The 25,360-nt window shown below is 36.3% G+C and overlaps 3 protein-coding genes across 4 annotated transcripts; all 3 read left to right on the top strand.

Annotated features, from left to right (window-relative positions):
* Positions 1-500: 500 nt before the first annotated feature.
* ACBP4 (acyl-CoA binding protein 4) lies at positions 501-12,402 on the top strand. Of its 2 annotated transcripts, none has more exons than XM_068639467.1 (18): positions 501-917; positions 1,668-1,738; positions 1,988-2,051; positions 2,142-2,225; positions 3,203-3,397; positions 3,531-3,608; positions 3,796-3,891; positions 4,010-4,076; positions 4,733-4,794; positions 5,020-5,159; positions 5,462-5,588; positions 5,666-5,780; positions 6,728-6,816; positions 6,968-7,051; positions 7,147-7,317; positions 8,270-8,410; positions 11,507-11,566; positions 11,946-12,402. In XM_068639467.1, exons 1-18 carry the CDS (start codon positions 753-755, stop codon positions 12,135-12,137), a joined length of 2,001 nt encoding a protein of 666 aa, XP_068495568.1. In that variant the 5' UTR covers positions 501-752; the 3' UTR covers positions 12,138-12,402. The 2 variants fall into 2 exon arrangements, with proteins under 2 accessions (XP_068495568.1, XP_068495567.1); XM_068639466.1 differs by having other exon boundaries at positions 509-917; positions 7,147-7,329.
* A 1,575-nt stretch (positions 12,403-13,977) lies between these two features.
* On the top strand, positions 13,978-18,610 carry LOC137831686 (PWWP domain-containing protein 1). The gene is made up of 2 exons (XM_068639465.2): positions 13,978-15,023; positions 15,976-18,610. Exons 1-2 carry the CDS (start codon positions 14,111-14,113, stop codon positions 18,405-18,407), a joined length of 3,345 nt encoding a protein of 1,114 aa, XP_068495566.1. The 5' UTR covers positions 13,978-14,110; the 3' UTR covers positions 18,408-18,610.
* Positions 18,611-19,525: 915 nt separating this feature from the next.
* On the top strand, positions 19,526-24,916 carry LOC137831685 (PWWP domain-containing protein 1). Its single transcript, XM_068639464.1, has 2 exons — positions 19,526-20,825; positions 22,296-24,916. Exons 1-2 carry the CDS (start codon positions 19,904-19,906, stop codon positions 24,662-24,664), a joined length of 3,291 nt encoding a protein of 1,096 aa, XP_068495565.1. The 5' UTR covers positions 19,526-19,903; the 3' UTR covers positions 24,665-24,916.
* Positions 24,917-25,360: the final 444 nt, after the last annotated feature.

The following is a 25,360-nucleotide window of genomic DNA, read 5'->3' as shown; positions in this document are numbered from 1 at the left end:
TAAAAAATACGTATTTTGGAAATAAATTGTATTAGACATGAGTCTATAAATTAGTACAGAAATCATGATTAATCTCTGTATTAGTGTGCATTATGTGGAGTTTAATTATCATATATAACCATTATTTTAGGTCATTGAAGTGTATTATTTATACATTTAGCTGTTGCAGGAGTAATTGTTTTTTCGTCCACAATAATTTAATTGTCTAGAGAAAAAAATTAATAAAAAATATTGATAATATTATTATTTAATAAAGATTTATGAATAATAAAAGCTAATATATGTGGATATATAGTCTTACATTACAGTAAATTCATTTATTACATGGATAATTAGCGAAGACATTTAGCAAAGTAAATGTAAAAGGATAAATATGTTTTTCTTCAACTAATTTACGAAAAGACTGAAAATTTTATATTAGAAAAAAAAAATCCTACAATTTTTTAAGGAAAAAAACATAGTCCTTTAATAAAAATAAAAGAAAGTGTTGAACCCTTTTTAGAAAAACGTGCATGCAAATTAAGAAAAAGCGAAGGGGTATGTGGCTATTTCCGAAAGTTGAAGAATGAGTGTGGATCTGCGAAGAAGAGTGCGTCCGCAGAAAGAAGAAGTTGATATATATAAGCCAGTGGCACCTTCCTATTGCATCTGCATCCTCAATCTGAAGCCATTTATGCAATTGTGTGGTTGAATCTATGTTATAGGAGTTAATTTTGTTCCAAGTGAAGCGAATTGGTGGATCTGAAGCTGCGATGTCGATGGGGATGGCGAGAGCAAGTTCTGGTCTGCAATACCCAGAGCGGTTCTACGCTGCGGCCTCTTACGTGGGATTTGATGGATCCACCTCTCCAACCAAAACCCTCACTTCCAAATTCGCTAAGTCTACCTCTCTTCTTCTATACAGCTTATACCAGCAGGTACCACCTCAATAACCTTAACCATCTGCACTGCATTATGCCTCTTGCACGCTCTTTCAATATGGATTTCGCTTTTGGTTTTTGGATTTCGCTTCATTGTCTTCTTGTCGGTGATGCCATTCTATATTGATTGATTAGATCTGGTTTCGTTGGTGAATGGGATTGATGGATTGGATTGAAATGGAGAGGATTTGTATGACTCCATGGTAACCTCGTTAGTAGTTTATGGAAATGTTCTTTCGTGCTGATTGATCTTGTGGGGTGTGGGACAAGTAATTTGGCTATGGCATGTGAGTGGTGTGTGAATTAGATTTATTGTTGAATGTTTTAGATGTTACGTTTTGGCGATGATTTTGTTGTTTGGGGGACTGGCCGTGGAAACATTGGATGTTGTGTTGATCTATGTGGGTGTTTTTGTTTTTTTGATTGGTGTTAAGTCAATGGAATTGTTGGCTACGAAATAATAGAGTTGGATAAGGCTTGGTTGTTGTTTTTTCTGGGTTTCCTTTGGATAAACATATGTTTAGATAAAATGCGTGATCAAAATGTTGCTTGTATTTGGCACACTAGAGGTTGATGAAGCTAGAGATGTCATAGTTTGAACATGAAGGAATGGAATGATGATTTACTAGTGATTACTACCTCTTCAGCCAATGGTTTAATTAGTTTTTTTTTTCTGAAATGTGCTGATATTGCTGGAGTGAAAATAACAACTTTCGTATTAATTTATTGGAACATTTGCTATTTCAGGCTAGTGTAGGACCTTGTAACGTCCCAGAACCCAGTACATGGAAAATGGTGGAGCATGGCAAATGGGCCAGGTTTGTTTGCTTAAAACACACTTGCTGCTTTTAACTTTCTGTATGCTCTTGCTCTGTGCATCTGCTTGACGTCATTAAGGTTTTACCTTGCTTTTCTTGCATTTTCATTTTGCAGATATTTTGTCATGAATACTGCTCTGTCTTTTATCAATTATATTTTTTAATGGTATTATACTAGCAATATGCACTATTGCATTCCTAATCTTATTTTATCAAGAATATTATTAAAGATAGTAATTATTGATGCAGTTGGAACCAGCTTGGAACCATGTCTTCCACTGAAGCCATGCGTCTTTTTGTGAAAATATTGGAGGTCATGCAAATAATTTACATAATCACTCTTCCTTGGTATATTGTAGCTGTTAGCTGATTACCTTTTTTTGTAATTTCTTTTGTTGCGTAGGAAGAAGATCCTGGTTGGTATTCAAGAGCATCTAACTCTGTTGTAGAACCTGTTATAGAACCTGTTATAGACGTGCAAATGAATGTGAGTGTTGTTAAGAGTATAAGCTATATATAATACAGAGTCCTGTTAATGCTATGATGTTTTTCTCAAATGTTATTCATAAGTTTCGTCTGTAGTAGTAGTTATGCTGTTGGCTTGCAGTGAGCTTTACTTGTTATATGTTTATATTCGTGTATTATAACTTTATAGAGTAAGTACCGAGTGATCAGAATGTTGTTTGTATTCGTGGTGGTCAAATAATTTAAAAAAAGAAAGACGTTCTTTGGAAAATAAAATTTGATATAATTTATAATTTCAATAATGTGTTTTTACTACCTTTCACCCTGGTAGGATATGAAATAATAAAAATAGAAATAGGGAGAGGTTTTATTAATAAAGGAAGAACGATCTCGGCTGAGATTTTCCCAAGAGCTCAACTCTTTATAGAGAAGTCTCTCTACAATGGCTCCAACCCAAAACCAAAACCCGCCAAAATGATGCCCCCTTCCCATGATTACCAACTTATCTATAACTTACTCATACCTCTACACAATCAATTCCACCCACATAACCAGCTCCGTGCTCCAAAAATCTCTCCTTCCATCTTATTACACTTACTCAATACATAAAACTATATATGAGCTCTTTGCATCAACTTTGTGCCTCATGTTGTAAACTTTTGATTTATTGGGTCCTTAAGACAATTGGTCAATGGCAGTATTCAGTTCATATCATACCTAATAGACATGCACGCAATTCTTATGCAACTTAATTGAGTCAGTGATTTTGTTGCAAGTCATTTACAAGATTCCATGATTTGACATTTAGGATTTGATAGTTAGGTTTAAAATTTAGATTAATGTAAGAGGCATGTCAACTTAAGTGGTGTCAAGTTGTCAATACCATTGTAATAAGAACACCTTCCTCTATATTCTTATCCACTTTTGTTGCCACCGTCAAAGTAGTGATTTATTTTTCTTTTTTTCCTGCTTTCCAATTCCATCTTGCTGGTTTGACAGCATAATTCCAAAGTTGAACCAGTAATTGAGAATGGAAACTCTTATCCAGAGACAAAGACTATTTCCACTCAAAATGGAAGTGAAGTTGGAACAGAGGATAAAGATATTGTTGTGGAAGGCTTTAGTTCAGTTGGAGTATACGATCAATGGATTGCGCCTCCAGTATCTGGACAATGTCCAAAAGCCCGATATGAGGTACTGGCTCTTGTGAAATATGAAAATTATAAAATTCCATTCTAAACTAGTTTTTTTTTCTGCCATTTTTTGAGTTTATGATCTATTCTCTATTGGTTTTTCCTTCCCTAAGTCTAGTTGTTTGTATGTTTAGCATGGAGCTGCAGTTGTGCAAGATAAATTGTACATATATGGTGGAAATCACAATGGTCGTTACCTTAATGATCTTCATGTAAGCATACATTCAATATACATATTCCAGAAGCCATCTATTTTGACTGTGTTACAATTTGTCTTCTGAGGTTGACTGAAACCACCAATTTATATACTGTGTCTTGACCAAAAGGATTTTTGTTATCTGTCTCTCAGGTTGACTTAGTTACGTTTTGTTTACTTGATCTATATGGAAACAAATACAGGTTTTGGATTTGAGAAGTTGGACTTGGTCAAAGATTGAAGCTAAGGCTGGAGATGAGTCCCCAACAACTTCAATCCCTTGCGCTGGTCATTCTTTGGTTTGTATTGAACATAAAACTGCATAATCTAAGCCGTGTTCAATCTGCTTGTAGTTGGCTGCTAGTACTAATTCTGAAATTTTGTGGGATTTGGTGATGGAATTTTTTTCAATTACAGATTCCATGGGGAAATAAGCTTCTGTCTGTTGCAGGGCACTCAAAAGATCCTTCTGAAAGTATCCAAGGTATAATAATGATGTCATACTATGTTATCATGAATTTGGGTTGGATCTAACTCAGCCCCCGAATCTAGCTTTATAAGATGAGCATTCTCCAAGCCTTTATATAAGCTCTATTTTAGCCAGTATTGTCGATATGAGTTCTCTTCATCTATCATTCTGTGCATAAATACATGAGGAAATGAGATACATTAAGAAGTTTCATCAGGATTTATTTTTTTGGATTGGCCTATAAACTTCATTAATTTTAGTGACAACAATAAGCATAACTAAGGCATACTTACTCAAATTGTGTTCTGTATTCTATTCTATTCAGTAAACTAAAGCATGATACCGTCTCTTCATTCACTTTTAAGGAAAAAACCAATCAAAATTGCTGGTAGTGATAAATTTTGTATGCATATTTAAGTTGAACATTTAGGCCCATGTTTTGCTTTGTAATATAATTTTTTTTGCCTTCAAATATTTTTTCTAATTTTGAATTAGGCTTAAAGGCCCCTTTCTAAGAGTAACATTCTCCTTAGTTTATTGATTTGATCCATGACTGTTAATTATGCTCCCCTCCCTACCCCATTTGTGACTCTTCTCCAACTCCTATGTTTGTTGTTTTTTCTATTGAGGTTAAAACTAAGTATCCTTATTACTATTATGTATTGTGCCAGTGAAAGTGCTTGATCTTCAAACTGCTACATGGTCAACTCTAAAGACTTTTGGGAAAGCTCCGGTATGTATCTGTTGTTATCTTATGTTTATTGATCCCAAAATCCTAGAATTATATATTATCTCTCATTAGAAGTGTGTGACATATCACATTTGTACTGTGGAGGTTCTATGATTTTTGAATAGTGGAGGACAGTAGTTCCCCCTCTTTTTCTATTTTTTTTTATATTTTGAAATAAAAGTACATTAAAGGTCTGTTTAGTTCTCTTCAATCATATATACTTTGTAGGCATCACGTGGAGGCCAATCAGTGACCCTTGTAGGGGGAACCTTGGTAATTTTTGGTGGGCAAGATGCAAAGAGGACTCTTTTGAACGATCTGCATATTCTTGACTTGGAAACCATGACCTGGGATGAAATTGATGCTGTGTAAGTAGTTTTTCTGAAACACTCCTTTGTATCTAATTTTACCTTTTCTATGGGGATGAGAAGGTTGTATGGTTTGGGGAATGTAAAGGGTTTTATGTTGTAAAAGGAGAGAACTTGTCATAAAAAGTGTTCAGTGGGGTCATCTTTGTTTATGCCACGATGTGGGTATTATACATTGTAAATTATGTTACTCCTTTCATTAGTTGTGAATGTGTTGTTTTTCTCCCCATGCCAATATAAAGAGAAAAGGAAAATGAAAAAATAACATTGATGTTTGGTGCTAACTAAGTCTTAACTGGCAGTGGGGTGCCGCCTTCTCCAAGGTCCGATCATACTGCTGCTGTTCATGTGGAGCGATACTTACTTATCTTTGGTGGGGGTTCACATGCAACATGCTTCAATGATTTACATGTTCTTGATTTGCAAACTGTAAGGCCATTGCTTGTTCTATAAGATGATGGAGTGGAAAATCTGTCTCCATCTAATCATTTGTGTGAACTCTACAGATGGAATGGTCTCACCCCACACAGCTGGGTGAAATACCAACACCACGTGCTGGACATGCTGGTGTGACAGTAGGGGAGAACTGGTTCATTGTTGGTGGTGGTGACAACAAGAGTGGTATGCCTTTTTGCCTCTTAGAACTATACTTTCTACAATTGAGGAATGATTTTGCACTCTGCATAATGTTGCTTAAGTGAGAAAAAGATAGCTACCTCAACGTGGCACATCACTTTTATTTAGTTTTTATTTTAGTCTCGCTAAATATACTCTGCTTTTATCTTGTCTGGGGTTGTTCACTTATAATTTTAGATTAGTTAATATTGCTCGAGTGTGAAATTGTTAAAATAATATAAAATACACGGCTTTCTGTGTAAATACATTTTTAGTAAGGACAATTACATCAATTACATTCAAAATGCATTTGGGTATTAAAGAAGTTGCTTCTGTCGAAATAGTGGCTTCGTAATGTATTTTGGCCTTTCAGCAAAATGATCTAGCCCCCTACCTATTCCCCAAAGTGGTTTCTTGGAGGCCCCTTCAGAATGCTTTCTGGAAAATAGAGATAGTAAATAAATCAAACTTACAATTGCCACATGTGCCAATTTGCTATAGTTTTCACCTTCTATTCTTTAGTTTCTCTCCGGTTTTGTATATTTCCTGCATAGATGGAGGTTAGTTGACACATTTTTTCTCTTGATCCTTGCAACATACTTTGAAGATAGGGTAACAGATATGAGTTTATGGCACTGAAAGGACAGTAAAGAGTGTAAAAGCGTAAAGAGTGTAAAAGCTTTGATTAAGCATGCATTGACGCAATGACAAAAGTGCTTATTTATGCGAAAGTTAATGCACTGTTTCATTGTGAAAGAAAGTTATAGAGGAAAGCATTGCCATTTTATTGGGATCACTGAAGAGTAATAAATTCTGGGCTGGTTTTTATGCATCTACATGGCTTAGTTGGTTACCTTGGTTGTAAATTTACGTATTATTATGTTATGGATTTCAGGACACTTATGTTGCAGTCTTGTTTCACTATATATTATATATTCCATGTTATTCTGCAGGGGTCTCTGAAACAGCTGTACTGAATATGTCTACACTGGCTTGGTCAGTGGTAACTTCTGTTCAAGGACGAGTTCCTGTTGCCAGTGAGGTATTTTATCTATGTATTTTAACAATGCTGTATGTGATACAAAATCTAACTAGAGTACTGATCCTTGTTAACTGCATGCTGTGCTTTCATAACATAAGGTTATGTTTCTATTGCCATTGGATTAAGGTAATTAAGATGGTTCCTGTTGCAGGGATTGAGTTTGGTTGTAAGCTCGAATAATGGCGAAGATGTACTTATATCTTTTGGAGGGTATAATGGACGTTACAACAATGAAGTAAATATTATTTCAAACCTTTGCCTCTGTTTCTGTTCTCCTTTGCTTTTGCTTTTATATTTTCTTCCTCATCTGATTTGGTTTACTGCATTCAGGTATATGTTCTTAAACCAAGCCACAAATCAACACTGCAATCCACAATAATTGAAAATTCAGTACCAGATAGTGTTTCAGCTATCCCAAATGCCACAAATGCTACCCGAGATGCGGAGTCTGAATTTGAAGTTGGCCATGAAGGGAAAAATTGGGAAGTTGTCTTGGACAGTGTAGGTCCAGCTGTATGTATTACTGCAAAGGATTACATTATTTATTTCTGGTTTTAAGAAGCTCCTTGTTCCTGCATTCATGTTTGTTTGAAATTTCAATTGTGGTTCTCTACTTTATAAATATTATTATCTTTTGAATTTGGTTTAACAAGATATCTATTTTTCTGTTTGCATGTGTTTGGCTCACAATCCAATATCTAAACACTTGTCATATTGTTCTCTTTTTTTTTCTCTTCTATTTATAACCTTGCACGAATCTAGACTTCTATTAAAGGGTTTTTTTAACAAAGTTCTAATTGTATAATTGGCCAAATTCAGTTAGACATGCCTTTCAGTTTGCTTTTTACGGCACCAACACTTCTCACTTTGTGGACTTTTATCATCATCGTAAGGTTTTGAACCAATCATTTCCCTGCCCTACCCTAAAGAAACCTTCAACCCAACTCAACCCATGTAGTTCCTTAGCCTTGACTTTGTCATAAAACCCTGACCCTAGCCTGCTAAATTATAAATCCATTTGTTTCTTTGTCACTTTGAATTTCACAAAGTAACAACACAGTATAGTATGCTCATGTTATTGTGGCAGTGCGTGATTTTTCTCTTATTGCCAACATAATGAAGAAGGAAATATTAGTTCGTAACAAACTCCAAAGTTCAAACTACACTAATGCATACAATTATATATATGTATTCTCTTTCCCTCCTCAAGTAGCTAATGGACTTGAAATTTATGCTCATTTTTGCATTATAAGTCCGAATTGCTTAGACTGCCCCCCTCCAATCTGTGGTATGCATTTCATGATTTAACACACTTGGCCTCTTCCATGTTATTCCTGTCTAGTTCTTGCCTAAGCCCCTCATTTATATCCCCAAAAAGCATATCATATTCTAATTTATGCCATTTCATCTTTTTTCCTGTCAGTAACTGCTTTCATATGTTGCTGTCATACAGAAATCCAAAGGTGATGTTATATCAGTCCTGAAGGCTGAGAAAGAAGAGTTGGAATCATCACTCGGCAAGGAGAAGCAGCATGCTCTTCAATTAAAGCAAGAGCTGGCAGAAGCTGAGTCTCGTAACACCGACCTTTACAAGGTAAACTACCTTAGTGGTTGAAGTTCCTTTTCTAGTTTGGATTAGTCAGGAATGGATTCAGTTGAGGAATCAAGCACTGAAGTGGCTAATGATTAACAGCAAATAAAAATTAGAATTCTAGAGAAACTATTCCATTGCCCTTTTTCTTTCCAGAGCTATGAGTTACTGGGCAACACTCCCTCCATTATCTGTTAACTATACTGCTTTATTTTGTCTCTTGGTCTCTAGGATCAGTCGGTTGGGTCAGAGACCCAAGCAGAATGGGGTGTATGATTGAACTGGTTGATTCAGAGTAGAAAGGGAAAAATTGAAAGGAAACCCTACTTCCCTACTCTCCGATCCAGTATAAAACAGTAAAAAATCAGGTAATAAATAGATCGAATAAAGATTTTCCTGGATATTTTTGAAAGATCCAGGCCTCTCCCACATTTGTCCACAATGTGATATGATACTCAATCTTCTCCTCTTCTCCTATTTATTTCTTCCTATCACTAACTAAAATAATAGACAGTTAGTCATCGCTCATCATTCTGTTTCAACCTGTCTTTCTACTAACTTCTGAGGTTATTATCCTCTGCCCTTCTCCTAGCTCTCCTTTGATAGATCCTACTAATTAAGGGTCTTAGCCTATCATTGTATAAGCCAAAATTAAATGTTTTCTATCAATAAGGTTCAGGTCCATTATTTATTCATGATAGAATATTATGGTGTTGTTTGATTCAGATTTTTGAGCTCCACTGAATGGGAAAATTCTTGGCTGTTATATTTATTAATGAAGTCTGAACTATATCATTGAACTTAAAAGGTGCTAGTTAGATAAATTTATTACGGTAACTTTTGCATATTGTTAGATATCCTTAGTTATGGAAATTATTTTTCTGTAATTATTAGCCACTTAATAGTAATACATTTTGTAGTGTGCATTTACAAACGGATTTAGTCATGCTTCTTGGTTTCTTTCGCAACATGGTATTAGAGTTTCACCTGCCATCTTTGGAATAGAGACAGAGACAAATATAGGGGGGAGGCAACAGAAAATGATAGCTTAATGTGACATGATGGGGGTGAGGGATTACAAGTAGAACAAATATCATTCCAAAAAGCAATAGGAAGATTAGTGTTGTGTAAGAGGGCTGGAGGCCTGGGGTGAGTCAAAAGTTTTCCCAACATCAAGTAGAGGAGGAGGAGGATGAAGTCGACAGTAACACACTTGCAATGTAGGTGAAAGAGATGGATTCTCCTGTGGATCAGGTGGACCAATAGATATATATGGTTGGGTAGAGATGATTCAAATAAGAAAAGGAAGATTAGGAAGTAAGGCTTTAAAACAGACTCAAACTCAGGTGGAAACCTGTGAAAGAAATAGATTAAAATAAATTAATATTTGTTGAGACTAGGTAACAACTATGTGAAGGAGAGTAATTCTAACCATTGTGAGAACAAGTAGCAATTTTAGCAGGATCAGGACTATGATTATGACAAACTTGTGAACCCAAAGAGCGAGGAATTAGAGAGTGAAGATTTTAATGGGAAAATAAAATAGAGGTATTTTATTGTTGAACATCAAAGAGGGTATCCGGTTAGTGAGTGAGATAACAAGCAAAAAGAACATCACCCCAAAACTGATGAGAAACATTACCACAATTGACCTCGATGGGGCAATTGATTGCTCACTTGGTGACAAAGGTTATTGGTGTCCAAACTTGATTATGTTATTACTTTTTCTCCTGTAGATAAAATGTCTCTTGTCAAGTTTGTTCTTGTACATAACTGATATTTGTCATCCACCTTTATACCAACTTAGTCAATAATGTCTTTTTCCATGGTGACCCCTTTGAAGTTTGTGGTACAACCTCCAAGATTTGTTATTCTGGGGAGTCTATAGGTCAAATTCCTAAATTTGACTCAAATATTCTCTCAAAGCATGATTTGGTAGATTCAGTACTATGGTTTCGTAGTTGAGCATGCATGTCTCGGTATCTCTTATCACTCAGCCTTCTATCACCATTTCACTGCAAGATGTATCTATCTACTTGTTGTTTAAGTTGACAACATTGTTATTATAGGTAATGATCAGGTCCACCTAATTAAAGTATGTCACCATTTTCAACAAAAGATCCTAGTACTCCATTACTTTCTTGGGGATATAGGTAGCAGCACAAACCGAAAGTAGCATTATTATCAATTACCAAAGTATGCAATGGATACTCTGGTGAAAACAAAACTGGTGAAGCTAAGGCTATTGACATGGCCATGGATTCCAATTCCAAACTTCTACCACATCACAGGAGCCACTTTTAAATCCAGAGAAGTACAAGTGACTACTTTGGAACCTGAATTATGTCATTGCCACCTGACCAGATATTTCCTTTGCAGTCAATGAATATGTTGATTTTTTTACTTCTGTTGTGAAAGACTTTGTGATAGATATCATTTAGTTGTGAAATAAATTAGAGGAGCAAACCATAGGAAAAAAAGTTTTATACTCAAGTTATGTAATATAAGGGTTAGTTGATTTCTTGAAAGATATAAGAAAAATAATGTTGCTCAATCTAGTGCAGAAGTTGAGTATTGAGTAAAAACTTCATTCAATTGGAGAGATGTTGCATAAATAATGCCCATTTGTAATAATTAGTCTGTGTATGTAGCACATAGTTTGAAATCTATTATTCCACGAGACAAATAAAGACATTGAAGTAGATTTCTCTTCAATAGAGAGATGATCTTATCATGTGATATCATTGATTTTGTCAACACCAGTCGTTAAATGTCTTCAAATATTTTACTGGTCCTTTAATTGATTGTATGTTGCATCAAGCTCAGTACATACAATTTATATACTCAAACTTCTAAGGAAATGTTGATATGTTTAATGATAATAATTAGGCAGTTATTAGATATTGTTAGGTATTTTAATTGATATAAATAGACAAGTTAGGATTACATAATTTGGTATTTTCTTTGTAATTATTACCCACACCATAGAATAATACACTCTACTGTATATATATACTGATACATAGATTCAGTCATATCTCTTGCTTTCTATTTTCCTCCATAGTCTCCTTAAACTTTTATTTTGTGCTGATAATGTAGGAGCTCCAGTCAGTTCGTGGTCAGCTTGCTTCTGAGCAATCGAGGTGTTTCAAACTGGAGGTATGCATAGTGCTTTTGAGTCTTGTCCATGTTGGTCTTCAAGTGTTTTAGAATTGGATTGTATTTAGGTAGGTGATTGAATGAAAGTTATTGGACAAACATGGTGCACCATTTAATCTGATGGATAAAACATTAATGTAAACTATTCATGTGACAAAAATTTGATTTTCAAAAAAATTCATATTGTCTACAAAACTAGGTGACAGTTTCAAGTGTTTAATAACATATGATAACACTGATTATGGGCAAATATTTTTTTGAAGTGATCTAATTACCACCTAGTCTGCTTTAAAATTTTGTTATTTGTCACTTTTTTTTATATGAACGAATTTGTACTTGTTATTATTGTTGGACTGAAAAATAATATTTGAGAATGTAGGTGGAGGTTGCTGAATTAGGTCAGAAGCTCCAGACCATTGGGACATTACAGAAGGAGCTGGAGCTCCTCCAGAGGCAGAAGGCTGCATCAGAGCAAGCTGCCTTAAATGCAAAACAGAGGGAGAGTTCAGGTGGTGTGTGGGGTTGGCTTGCGGGTACTCCTCCTCCTGACCAGAGAGCAGATGATGCGTGAACCTCTTAGTTGAATAGCAGTGCTGCATTACTTTTGGTTTCATTTAACCAATTTTATTTCCAATACTTACTGTGTATTGATTCAGTTCTTCTTTTTAGTGATGTAAACAAGATTTAGCTTCTGTTTGACCAAAAAATTTCCTACACCTGAGGATGAGGACGATGGTATAAATAGTAGATGTTACTTTTGCCGCCATTTTTGCTGATGATTGTATTCAAAGTGACATACATTATTGAATGAAAAATATAGAAATTCTTTTGATTTAGCATTTTCTCATTCAACCAACAAAGAGCTGTTGGGGACCACTTTTGCATTACATAGTTAATTGAATTTTTTTTTGCCTAATCTTGCACTGTAATTTCATTAGAAATTATTTCAAGATTATTTCAAGAATAATCTCCAAATTAGCTGGTAATACAATTTTTATGTGATTATTTTATTAAAAAAAGTACAAAGTATTTTCTAACACTATTTAACTGGATTATAATTGTAATTACAAATTCACACCCAACAATTAAAGTAAAATCAATGCAATAACTTGTAGTTTTTCATACATATTATGTTATACTTTATAAATTTTATATATTGTCATCATTCTTAATATATTTAGTATTGTTTTTCAATGTTATAAAAAGTATGTTGGTGTTTTGTTTTCATTTAAAAAGAAATTGCAAGTTTTCATGAAGTACATGTTAGTATTCTTTTTTTTATCAGCAGTAGATGTTACTAATAGTATATATGCATGTGAATTCTTATATAAAAAATAATTATAAACATCAACATGTAATTAAGCAATTGACTTTAGGTACAAATTTTTATCCATTAAGTATCATGGTTTCTGTTAATTACAATGTCAGATAAGTATATAATATAGAAGACTACAGGGAGCTTAATCACATAATTTCAATAATAGAAGGATTTGTGCAACTGAAACAAGTATATAACTAAAGCTTGAAGGATCAAAAGTAAAAATAAACATATATAACTTTAACAAGTATATAAGTGTATATTTTAAGAAGTATTAGTTATAAGTATATTTGAATTCATATATATACATGATTATAATTATAAGTTTGAATCACATACTTACATATAAATAATCAAAAGTATAAGTTAATTAGTGATTAAATAATCACATAAAAATGCACATTATTCTTAATTTTGCTAATTTAAATTAAAGTTTTCATTTCTCATCATTAGAAAATATTTACTCTCCCCTCCCCCTAAACCATTTAATAAAGTCTATTTAATTTGCATCTGTACATGTAAAGTTGCTTGAATTTTATTTTTCACCCTTATGTAAAACAACAATCATTTATAGTCCATAATAAATATTATAATTAATTTTTTAACTTTTTTTTTTCAATTCAACATATTCTACTTCTACTTTATTTCTTTCTTTTTTATTTTTACTCTATCAAACTTAATTTATTTATACTTTATCTAAGTTATTTCTATGTATTAGTCTCTCTCAAGCTAAACATTAAGTACTTGGTCATAATAACATGTCATCAAGCATTAATAAATTCCTTTTAAAAATCTATTCCTTAAATTTGAGTTAAGTAAGTCTTACAAAAAATGTGATTTAAATTTTTTTAAAATTCTTTTTAATATCTATTTGAAGAAGAAGAAACTTGCTGTAATCCTATAATCAAAATAAATGTGGTGAAATATGAGGGAGATGGTCATAAAAATAATCTGAAATTGTTAGAAGTATAATCAGGATCATTGATTATTTTTCAAACTACATAACTTAAAGATGATTGATTTTGAAAAGGAAAAACTAAAAAAAAAACTTAATTATTAGGGTTTTAATTATCTATTTAGCACTATATTTTTCATTTATCTATTTTTCTGAGGATGCCATAGAAATGGCGAGCTCTCTCCCATGCAGGTGCAACCTTTAACTCTGGCCAACGTTGGTAGAGTTTTGTTGCGTGAAATTCTCATTTTCTGCAATAACGAAGCCACTAATGACCGAATTGCACTCTCAAGACAATGCCGTTACCGATTCTCCAAGGGTTTCGCGAAACCACAGACTGGAAGGCGCTTCATCGGAAGAGTTCAGCGTTAGGGTATGCTCCGACGGTAGCGCATCGTCCACGTTCGATCGATTCACCTCGGAAAATGACGGCGACAAATTTCCTGGTTCCGACAGCAGATCGCTGCTGTCAGAATTCGATGAGTACGTGGCAGCTGAGAGACACGTGTCGCGGGATCTAGGGTTTGGGTTCGAGGTCGGTGACATGGTGTGGGGGAAGGTGAAATCTCACCCGTGGTGGCCCGGGCAAATATACAACGAAGTGTTTGCGTCCCCTTCGGTGCGTCGCTTGAAGCGGGAGGGACACGTGTTGGTGGCGTTCTTCGGGGATAGCAGCTACGGCTGGTTTGAACCGGTGGAGCTTATTCCATTCGATGCAAATTTCGCTGAGAAATCGCAGCAGACGAATTCGAGGACGTTTGTGAGGGCCGTGGAGGAGGCGGTTGACGAGGCCTGCAGGAGGCGTGGGCTTGGTTTAGCTTGTAGGTGTAGGAATACTGAAAATTTTAGGCCTACAAATGTTGAAGGGTATTTTTGTGTTGATGTGGAAGATTATGAGCCTGGTGGGTTGTATTCTGATAGCCAGATTACGAAGGCAAGGGATAGTTTTAATCCCAGTGAGACTATTGCTTTCGTGAAGCAATTGGCGATTGCTCCGCATGATGGTGGCCGCGGGAGCATTGAATTCTCTAACAATAAGGCTACCCTTTCGGCTTATCGGAAGGCGGTGTTTGAGCAGTTTGATGAGACTTATGCCCAGGCTTTCGGTGTGCAGCCTGTGCGCGCTACTCATCCTCGTATAGGTCCACTCGATCAGCCTGGGACCGTGAGGCACGCTCCTAGAGGTATATATACATATATAGTGCTTCCTTTCAGGTTTATTTGTTATTGGAGACATATTGTATTTCATTTTTTTTCTTCTATGTATTGTCTGTGTCATTGTTGACAATGAATTTAATGACCAAATCTTTCTAGATCTTTGTGGTTTTGGGATAAAGAAGTTGAGTTGTTAGGAATATACAAGTCTTGGGACTTAATGCGTACTCTTAGATGTTTAAGCACTAGACTCTGAAATGAAGATACGAGTGTTGAGATCTTTATTGCATAAACTATGCTGTGGTTAATTATCTGCTGGTCGTTGTTGTGGTGGAGATTTTTAGTCAACATTCTTAAACTACAGAGGGTTGAATAGTTGTGATGTTTTTTGTTTTGGTGGCTGAAATGTTTGTTATTTGTGTTTTTGAGTCTCTAACTAACTTTAGGTTGAAAGAGAGAGAAATAGATGGAAGTGATGCTCAAAACTGTGTATGGACTACACACACAAAGTCCATTTTATGTATGTTGTTGATTCAATAAATACAAATATAAAAATAGATGTTATTCTATATACATGGTATGGTATGCGTATAAATCATATTGTAAATAATCTGAATCTGTTTAGGTATCTTAAAACTATAAAGATCCTAATTAAATAAGGAAACAAGTCATAAAACATTACAGAAGAATAATTATTAAGATACTCTAAAATATTCTGGGATAATATCTGATATTTCTCATATTTCTAACTCTCCCTCGAGTTGAAGCTTACTAATTTTTCCTTCTTACAAGAAATAAATTACTTTCCCGCAAATTTAAAAGACAGAACATAAAAATTGACCATTATTAGCCTTTTAATTATATTTTAAGCTCTTGTAGTTTATCCCCTGGCTTGTATAAGAATGCTAATTTATGCTAAATGAACATTCAAAGCCACTTCAAAGTTAATGCTAATTTTTTTTCTGTTTTCTTTTTTTTCAGCTCCTTTGAGTGGTCCACTGGTGATTGCAGAAGCTTTGGGTGGTGGGAAGAGCTCTACCAAATCTCTTAAAGTTAAGGAGGCTTCAAAGAAGGATAGATACCTGCTTAAGCGGAGAGATGATTCAAATAACTCTGTCCAGTTAGCATACGAGGAGGACAATTTCGATGCCGCAAATAGTTATGTATTTCAGAAGAGGGCACCAGCTGTGCCTCTGACACCTCATAAATTAGAAAAACAAGCAGACACAGGGTTTATTAGTCATGACAGTGCTGCTTCAATTTCAGATGCTAAAGAACATTTAAAAGGTCAGGTTCAAGCAGATGGCTCTGGTCATTCTTCTGCCATTTCTGCAGATGCAAAGCCTCTTCTTGACAAGGGAAAGGAATCTTTTGAAGAAATGACCCACAACTTTGAACATGATAATGCTTTTAGTAAAAGCATGGTCCGGTCTGATTTATCTGGAGAGTTGGTCGCAGTTGATGAGATGTCTCGACTATCACATTTGGATAACCAAGTTTCTGTTGATGTTAAATATGAAGGGAATGCAACTGGACCATGTGATGATTTTAACCAAGTAGTGTTGGGACCCCTGACTGTCGCTGTTGGAGCAAATGACATGCATCAGCTTAAGAGCGAAAATAATGTATATGGTTCACCTGTTGAAGCAAAGCATAACAAAATTAGTGTGGTGAAGAAGATTAAAGTTAACAAGAGATCTGCAGCTGAGTTGAACTCCGAGACTTCTGCTATTAGAGAGAGAAAGAAGAACAAGAAAAAGGACATGAATTTAAGGCCTGTGGCTGAGTTGAAGTCTAAGATTTCTGCTGCTGGAGTGAGAAAGAAGAAAAAGAAAAAGGACTTAAATTTACAACCTACCTTAGGCTTTCCCGAGAAGCATTCTACGTTTGGGGAATCAGTTTCTGTAAAATCAACAGGAAAAACTGTCTCAATTGGTTTGACTCCAAGAGAGGATTTTCCTTCAGATCATGTGCTGGTGGATGCTAATGCCCGTAATTTGCTGCCCATGGATACCATAGGAAATGCTAATGTGGAATTGCCACAACTTTTGGGTGATCTGCAGGCCCTTGCTTTGAACCCTTTTCATGGCATGGAAAGAAAGATCCCTGGAGCTGCTCAGCTATTCTTTCTGCGTTTCAGGTCTCTTGTTTACCAGAAAAGCTTGTCTGTGTCTCTACCAACAGAGAATGACATTCCTGAAGTCCGCCTCACTAAATCTCCTTCCAGTCTCAGGACATCTGACAATCCTGATGAGTATGTCAAAGCTTCTCAGATTGTAAAACCTGTGAAACATATTGTTCGGCCTGATGATCCTACAAAAGCTGGGAGGAAAAGGGCACCTTCTGATCGGCAAGATGAAATTGCTGTCAAGAGGTTGAAGAAAATCAAGGATTTAAAGGCCCTGGCTTCAGAAAAAGCAGTGACCAATCAGAAAACTTCTGAAGCCCCACGAGAAGATGGGATAGAATCCATGTCCCAGGCTCCATCCAAGTTAGTGAAACTAGACTCGGTCAAGAAGACGAACTCTCCGGCTAAGGCAGTTGAGCCCACAATGTTGATGATCAAATTTCCTCCTGAAACAACACTTCCGTCTATTCCAGAGCTGAAAGCAAGGTTTGCTCGCTTTGGCCCGATGGATCAATCAGGTTTCCGTCAATTTTGGAACTCATCAACTTGTCGAGTTGTTTTCTTGCACAAGGCTGATGCACAAGCTGCATATAAATACTCTGGAGGAAATCAGTCCTTATTTGGCAGTGCGGGTGTAAGGTGTTTCCTCAGGGAATTTGGGGATTCTGCTCCTGAAGTCTCCGAAGCGGCAAAGGGTAGGGCAGATGATGGTGGCAGTGAACTACCTCGGATGAAGGATCCCACAGTGGTTCATCGCCTGGCATCAGCATCATCTATGCAACCTCTTCCTCAGCCCATCCAGCTGAAGTCATGCCTGAAGAAATCTACAGGTGATGAGTCGGGTGTGGTTACGGGTAATGGAAGTAGTAGTAAAGGAAACTCTCGTGTAAAATTCATGTTAGGTGGGGAGGAAAGTAGTAAGGGAGACCAAATAATGGTGGGTAATAGAAACAAGTTCAACAATGCTAGCTTTGCTGATGCTGGCTCACCTCCTGTTGCAACGGATTTTAATAGTAAGAACATTCAAAAGATGACATTACAACCCCCGTTGCCTATTCTTCCCCTTCCTACTTCTCAGTTTTCGAAACCCCCTCAACATAATTTGCGTAATTCTGAATTGGCAATGGCAACCCGAAACACTCCAAATTTTATTAACGCCACAGCATCAGCTACTGCAAGCACGGTTGATATATCACAGCAGATGATACACCTTTTGACGAGGTGCAGCGATGTTGTGACTAACTTGACGGGTTTATTGGGTTATGTGCCTTACCATCCGCTTTGACAAAATTTACTCTGCACTGCTTCCTTTTCCATATCATTCATACATACACAAGAAAAATTATCGAGTGGAATAATGTGGATGACTTGCTCCTAGAATTGCTAGGTAATGTTTGGGCGAGTCTATCTGAGATTTTGGGCTCCATAAATGTAAATGCACTCATTGTCAGTAGCATTTTATTAGCTACCATTTTTCTTTATATTTAATAGATCAGTTTCTGGGGTGGGATGGGGGGTTACTCGGTTGATATATATATGTATATATCTTGTGTACGCCCTTTCTTGAATTTTGTCTACGCTGGTATTGGCTGGCTGCATTCTTACCTTCCGTCCTGGATTCCTTCCCCATCCCTATTGGGTAATTAAGAAGGAAAATGATTCTTTTACTATCGGTTTATACCTACTTATAGTTTAAGTTCGCTCGGTCCGAAAAAGTTTTTTTTTGTGTTTGAATTTGTAAAACAAGAAAAGAAAGGCGTGGAAGGGTCTGGAATGTTGCAATGGCTCACTAAAAGCTAGCTAAACTTTTCATATATTAAATTAAAAATTAATTTAAATTTTTTATTAAATAATAAAAATTATATTAAGTATCAATAATTTTGTTAATGTTTAAAATAATATTTAATGTAATTAATATAGTAATTAATTATTTTTTGTTTTTATAATTTTTTTTAAATAATTAAAAAAGAAAAAAATTTCTTTAACTTCCAAAAATAAAACACATATATTTAATAACCATTTATAATAAAATAATAACATTTTAAGTTAAAAAAATTAAATATAATTAAAATATATTATTGGATTGTTAAGTAAACATTTATTGCATTTATATTTCTTTTCTACAAATTTTCATTTTATTTTTTTCAGTCTTCACTTTCTAGATTGATTTACTCACTCTTTTGTTTCAACATCTTAAAGTTTCATTATTTACTTGCTTTCCAACTTTTTTGTTTTTACATATTCCATTTTTTTTCCTTTCTTCATTTAGCATTTTCTTTATTCATTTTTCTTAAACAAAACTTTAATCACACCAATTATCTTAATCTCAAAATTGATTTTATATACAAGTGCAGTTTAATCACTCAAATATTATTTATTTGAACCAACGAGATTTATATTGTCATGTTTGTAAAAGGAGCTTTTGAATAACTACAAACTCTAGAGTTCATTCGATCTTCGTGTACTTGTCACACTTTTTGAAAAAAACAACATTAATTACTCTGTAATAAACTCATTTTAAACTTTTGCTAGTAAGAAAATGAAGGACTTGATAAAAGAAATGGTCACAGATGGAATCAAGAACACTGTGTGTTTATAATAATTAGGGTTTTGAATGTCTTTTTGGTACCATAATTTCTGCTCTCATTTCTCTCTTTTCTTAACTTTCTTTGGAAAGGTAAAGCTCACTGCTCTGTGAGTGAAGCCTCTAAGCCTCGCCCGAGCTCGTTCTTAGGGTTTCGTTTCTTGAATTTCTCATCTTTTTCAACAGCGACGCCCCTAATGACCCAATTGCACTCTCAAGACAATGCGCCGGTTGTTGCCGATTCTCCTAGGGTTTCGCGGGACCAGAAACTCGGCGACTCTTCAATGCAAGACTGTAGGGTTAGGGTTTTCTCCGACGGTAACGCATCGTCCACCGTCGATAGTTTCACGGAGGAAAATGATGACGGCGACAAATTTCTCGGTTCCGATAGTGGATCTCTGTTGTCGGAATTCGACGACTACGTGGCAGCTGAGAGGCACGTGTCGCGGGATCTAGGGTTTGGGTTCGAGGTCGGTGATATGGTGTGGGGGAAGGTGAAGTCTCACCCGTGGTGGCCTGGGCACGTATACACCGAAGCGTTTGCGTCCCCTTCGGTGCGTCGCTTGAAGCGGGAGGGGCATGTGTTGGTGGCGTTCTTCGGCGATAGCAGCTATGGCTGGTTCGAACCGACCGAGCTCATTCCGTTCGACGAGAATTTCGCGGAGAAATCGCAACAGACGAGTTCAAGGACGTTTGTGAGGGCCGTGGAGGAGGCGGTTGATGAGGCCTGCAGGCGGCGTGGGCTTGGGTTATGTTGTAGGTGTAGGAACGCTGATAATTTTAGACCCATAAATGTTGAAGGGTATTTTTGTGTTGATGTGGAAGAGTATGAGCCTGGAGGGTTGTATTCTGATGGCCAGATTAGGAAGGCGAGGGATAGTTTTAAACCGACTGAGACGCTTGCATTCGTGAAACAATTGGCGATATCTCCACATGATGGTGGCCGTGGAAGCATTGGATTCACTAACAATAAGGCTACCCTTTCTGCTTACCGGAAGGCGGTGTTTGAGCAGTTTGATGAGACTTATGCTCAGGCTTTTGGGGTACAGCCCGTGCGCACCACTCATCCTCAGAATAATAAACTCGATCAGCCTGGGATTGTTAGGCACACTCCTAGAGGTATATATACATATAGTTTATTCCTTTCAGTTTTATTGGTTAATGGAGACCTGTTGTATTTCAGTAACTTTGTCTATGCGTTGTTTGTGTCTGCTGACAATGAATTTGATGACCAAATCTATCTGGGTTTTTGGGTTTTGGAATAAAGTTGTTGTGTTGTTAGGAATATACACGTCTTGGATAATAATACCTACTCTTAGATGTTTAAGCACTTGACTCAGAAGGGGAGATACGAGCCTCTGATATTCTTTATTGCATAAATGTGTTTTGGTTTTGGTAAGTCTCTTACGGTTGTTGTTGTGGAGCTCGTTTGTTAACATTCTAATTGAGGTTTGAATCGCTGTGATGTTTGTGCTTGGTAGCTGAAATGCTTGTTGTTTGTGTTTTAGTCTCCGACAAAAGTTTACTTAGCTTACAGTCTAGAACATGATTGGTTAATGATCTTGATGGATATATAATCATTACAAACACGACTAGTTTAGGTTATGATGAAAACCGAGGTGAAAGAGTGGGCATGCATGACGAAGACAAGTTTAATAAGATATATTTGGGAGAAGTTAGAGTAGCTCCTATTAAGAAGATGACGACAGAAACTTGCTTAAGGATAAGGTGGATTTGTTGACCGAGTAGACTACTAGAGGCTCTAATGGAATGAAAGAAAAGGATCAAATGGAAGATAATTAGATTAAAAACGGCAGGAAGACCATATATGGAGAAACCTAGGCCTTAGTCTACTGTAGCATTTGGTATGTAAAATCTATTGTTTTATACTTGTGAAAATTATTTTTCCTGCAAATCATGATTTTTAGGAATGTTGTTAATGCATTTGTTATGCTTAAAACTACCCTATGAAAGATAAAGTTTCATGAATCTTAGACTTCCCCACCTTTGTGGTAATCTTGGATATACACCCCTTCCCTTGAATGTTTTGTTGGGAAACATTAAAACGAGTTTCTAGAAATGCTTCGTTATTATTTTAACTTTTAGCAAACATGAGAATCTAAAATTTCTAATCTAAGTTTATTGGGAAACTTGGAAGAACCCCCTAACGAACTCCCCAAATGGTTTTATTGAAATTTTCATTATAGAGCCCAGTAGCATAACTTGATCCTTGTAATCAACCAACATTAGTGCGGTTAGCCTTAGTTGTTATTACTGTAATTTCTCTCAATTAATTTAATACAAACTTTTGGTCTTCACGGAGCCTCGCTAATGTGATTTAAGTTTTCTTTGTATCCGTGCAAAAAGTTTCATCAGAGGTGAAGTTTTCTATGATAATACTAGTATAAGTGGATTGTCTGGTTTTATTATTAGCCTTTTAATTTGACCATTAGTTTAATTTGAGTGTGATCTTTTGTATTTTTATCCCCTTATTTCCATAAGGGTTCTAGATTGAATATGTTGTCTCAAGCTAGTCAAAGCCACTTGAAATAGTAATGCTACTTTCTCTCTGTTTTCAAATTTTTTCAGCTCCCTTGAGTGGTCCACTGGTGATTGCAGAGCCTTTGGGTGGTGGGAATAGCAAATCTGTTAAAGTAAAGGAGGCTTTGAAGAAAGATAGATACCTTCTTAAGCGAAGAGATGATTCAAATAGTACTGTCCAATTAGCACACACGGAGGACAAATCTAATGCAGCAAATAGTTATCTATTCCAGAAGAAGGGTCCAGCTGTTCCTCTGTCACTTCATAATTTGGAAAAAAAAACAGACACAGGATTTTTTAGTCATGACGTTGCAGCTTCAACTTCAGATGTCAAAGAAGATTTGATGGGTCAGGCTCAAGCAGATGAATGTGGTCTTGCATCCCTTTCCATTTCCTCAGATGCAAAGGCTCTCCTCAACAAGGGAAAGGAATCCTCTGATGAAGTAACGCAAAGCTTTGAACTGGATAATGCTTCAAGTAAAAGTGGGGTTAGGTCTGATTTGTCTGGGGGGTCGGTAGTACCAAGCATAGTTGATGGCATGTCTCAACCATTACATCTGGAAAACAAAGTTATTGATGCAAAACATGATGGAAATGCAAAATTGTCAGGACAACATGAAGATTTTAACCAAACAGAGCAGGTACTCATGATGAATGCTGATGGAGTAAATGACATGCATCAAGTTAAAAGCGAAAATAATGTATCTGGTTCACCAGTTGAATTAAAGCATCACAAAATTAGTGTGGTGAAGAAGATTAAAGGTCATAAGAGACCTGCGGATGAGTTGAATTCTGAGGCTTCTGCTGTTGGGGAGGAAAAGAAGAAAAAGAAAAAGAAAAAGGACTTAAATTTACATCCTACCTTAGGCTTTCCAGATAGACATTCTACATTTGGGAAATCAGTTTCTGTAAAACCAACAGGAAAACCTGTCTCAGTTGGTTTGGCTTCTAAAGAAGATTTTCCTGCAGAACAAGTGGAGGTGGATGTGAATGCCTGTAATTCAATGCCCATGGATACCATAGGAAATTCTAATTTGGCTTTACCGCAACTTTTGGGTGATTTGCACGCCCTTGCTTTGAACCCTTTTCATGGCATCGAAAGAAAGATCCCTGGAGTAGTTCAGCTTTTCTTTCTGCGATTCAGGTCTCTTGTTTACCGGAAAAGCTTGTCTGTGTCTCTACCAACTGAGAATGAAGGTCCTGAAGTCCGCATCACTAAATCTCCTTCCAGTCTCAGGACATCTGACAGTCCTGATGACTATGTCAAAGCTTCTCAGATTGTAAAACCTGTGAAACATGTTATTCGGCCTGGTGATCCTACAAAAGCTGGGCGGAAAAGGGCCCCCTCTGATCGGCAAGAGGAAATTGCTGCCAAGAGGTTGAAGAAAATCAAAGATATAAAAGCACTAGCTTTAGAAAAGGCAGTGAGCAGTCAGAAAACATCTGAAGCACGGCGAGAAGATGGGATAGAATCCATGTCTCAGGCTCCATCCAAGTTAGTGAAACTAGACTCGGTCAAGAAAGTGAACTCTCAGGCTAAGGCAGTTGAGCCTACAATGTTAATGATCAAATTTCCTCCTGAAACAACACTTCCGTCTATTCCAGAGTTGAAGGCAAGGTTTGCTCGCTTTGGCCCAATGGATCAATCAGGTTTCCGTCAATTTTGGAACTCATCAACTTGTCGAGTTGTTTTCTTGCACAAGGCTGATGCACAAGCTGCATATAAATACTCTGGAGGAAATCAGTCCTTATTTGGCAGTGCGGGAGTAAGGTGTTTCCTTAGGGAATTTGGGGATTCTGCTCCTGAAGTTTCTGAAGCGGCAAAGGGTAGGACAGATGATGGTGGCAGTGAACTACCTCGGATGAAGGATCCCACAGTGGTTCATCGCCTGGCATCAGCATCATCTATGCAACCTCTTCCTCAGCCCATCCAGCTGAAGTCATGCCTGAAGAAATCTACAGGTGATGAGTCGGGTGTGGTTACGGGTAATGGAAGTAGTAGTAAAGGAAACTCTCGTGTAAAATTCATGTTAGGTGGGGAGGAAAGTAGTAAGGGAGACCAAATAATGGTGGGTAATAGAAACAAGTTCAACAATGCTAGCTTTGCTGATGCTGGCTCACCTCCTGTTGCAACGGATTTTAATAGTAAGAACATTCAAAAGATGACATTACAACCCCCGTTGCCTATTCTTCCCCTTCCTACTTCTCAGTTTTCGAAACCCCCTCAACATAATTTGCGTAATTCTGAAATGGCAATGGCAACCCGAAACACTCCAAATTTTATTAACGCCACGGCATCAGCTACTGCAAGCACGGTTGATATATCACAGCAGATGATACACCTTTTGACGAGGTGCAGCGATGTTGTGACTAACTTGACGGGTTTATTAGGCTATGTGCCTTACCATCCGCTTTGACAAAATTTACTCTTCACTGCTCCCTTTTCCATATCATTCATACGTACACAAGAAAAATTATCGAATGGGGTCATGTTTGGGTGAGTGATCTGATTGGGCTTAGTTGTAGATTTTGGGCTCCAAAAAATATAAATGCACATAATGTCTGTATTAGGATTGGGGTGTACTCAGTTGATCGGTGGATTTGTACTTGTGTAAATTGTATCATGTGACTTATTTTTTAAAGTTAGAATGTTTTAAGTTGGAATATTATATTGTTGTGCGCGAGTTAGATAAGGTTTTTGTTTTTCTTTCTTGGCATATACTATTAGATATACACGAACATGAAGCATGCAGGGCGAACTTGCACATGTTAAACTTCAACGATTTTCTACTCAGTTTTGACGTTAATTTTTTGTATGTATTTTAAGATGGACCTTGATGTAATATTTTCTTTCCGTCAAAAGATATTATACGGTTAAATTGATTTTTCTCACTTTTACAGAGTAGATAATTTTTTATTTTTTTTTTCAAAAAGTAGGAAATAGTCATTTCATAAATTGCAGAATTGAAGTTTGGATAAATTTGACATTAATAATTAAATTTTTGTCATGTCCTACTAATGCTAGTATTATCATGGTTTTAAAAAGAGTAAAACGCATTTCGAATAAAAAATTATAATTAATTGATGGTTATTCTCCGCCAACTGCTGTTTCT

This window comes from Phaseolus vulgaris, chromosome 6 (genome assembly GCF_051622355.1).
Source record: "Phaseolus vulgaris cultivar YP4 chromosome 6, ASM5162235v1, whole genome shotgun sequence".
Taxonomy (NCBI): domain Eukaryota; kingdom Viridiplantae; phylum Streptophyta; class Magnoliopsida; order Fabales; family Fabaceae; genus Phaseolus; species Phaseolus vulgaris.
This window is presented reverse-complemented; position numbering and strand designations above follow the sequence as displayed.

Bases quoted from the DNA above. Each gene is read 5' to 3' on its own strand.
- ACBP4 (XM_068639466.1), top strand. From the start codon at position 753: ATGTCGATGGGGATGGCGAGAGCAAGTTCTGGTCTGCAATACCCAGAG. The intron at 7,330-8,269 runs GTATGTATTACT...GCTGTCATACAG, and splicing joins TGGACAGTGTAGGTCCAGCT to AAATCCAAAGGTGATGTTAT. The intron at 11,567-11,945 runs GTATGCATAGTG...TTGAGAATGTAG, and splicing joins CGAGGTGTTTCAAACTGGAG to GTGGAGGTTGCTGAATTAGG.
- LOC137831686 (XM_068639465.2), top strand. From the start codon at position 14,111: ATGACCGAATTGCACTCTCAAGACAATGCCGTTACCGATTCTCCAAGG. The intron at 15,024-15,975 runs GTATATATACAT...CTTTTTTTTCAG, and splicing joins CGTGAGGCACGCTCCTAGAG to CTCCTTTGAGTGGTCCACTG.
- LOC137831685 (XM_068639464.1), top strand. From the start codon at position 19,904: ATGACCCAATTGCACTCTCAAGACAATGCGCCGGTTGTTGCCGATTCT. The intron at 20,826-22,295 runs GTATATATACAT...AAATTTTTTCAG, and splicing joins TGTTAGGCACACTCCTAGAG to CTCCCTTGAGTGGTCCACTG.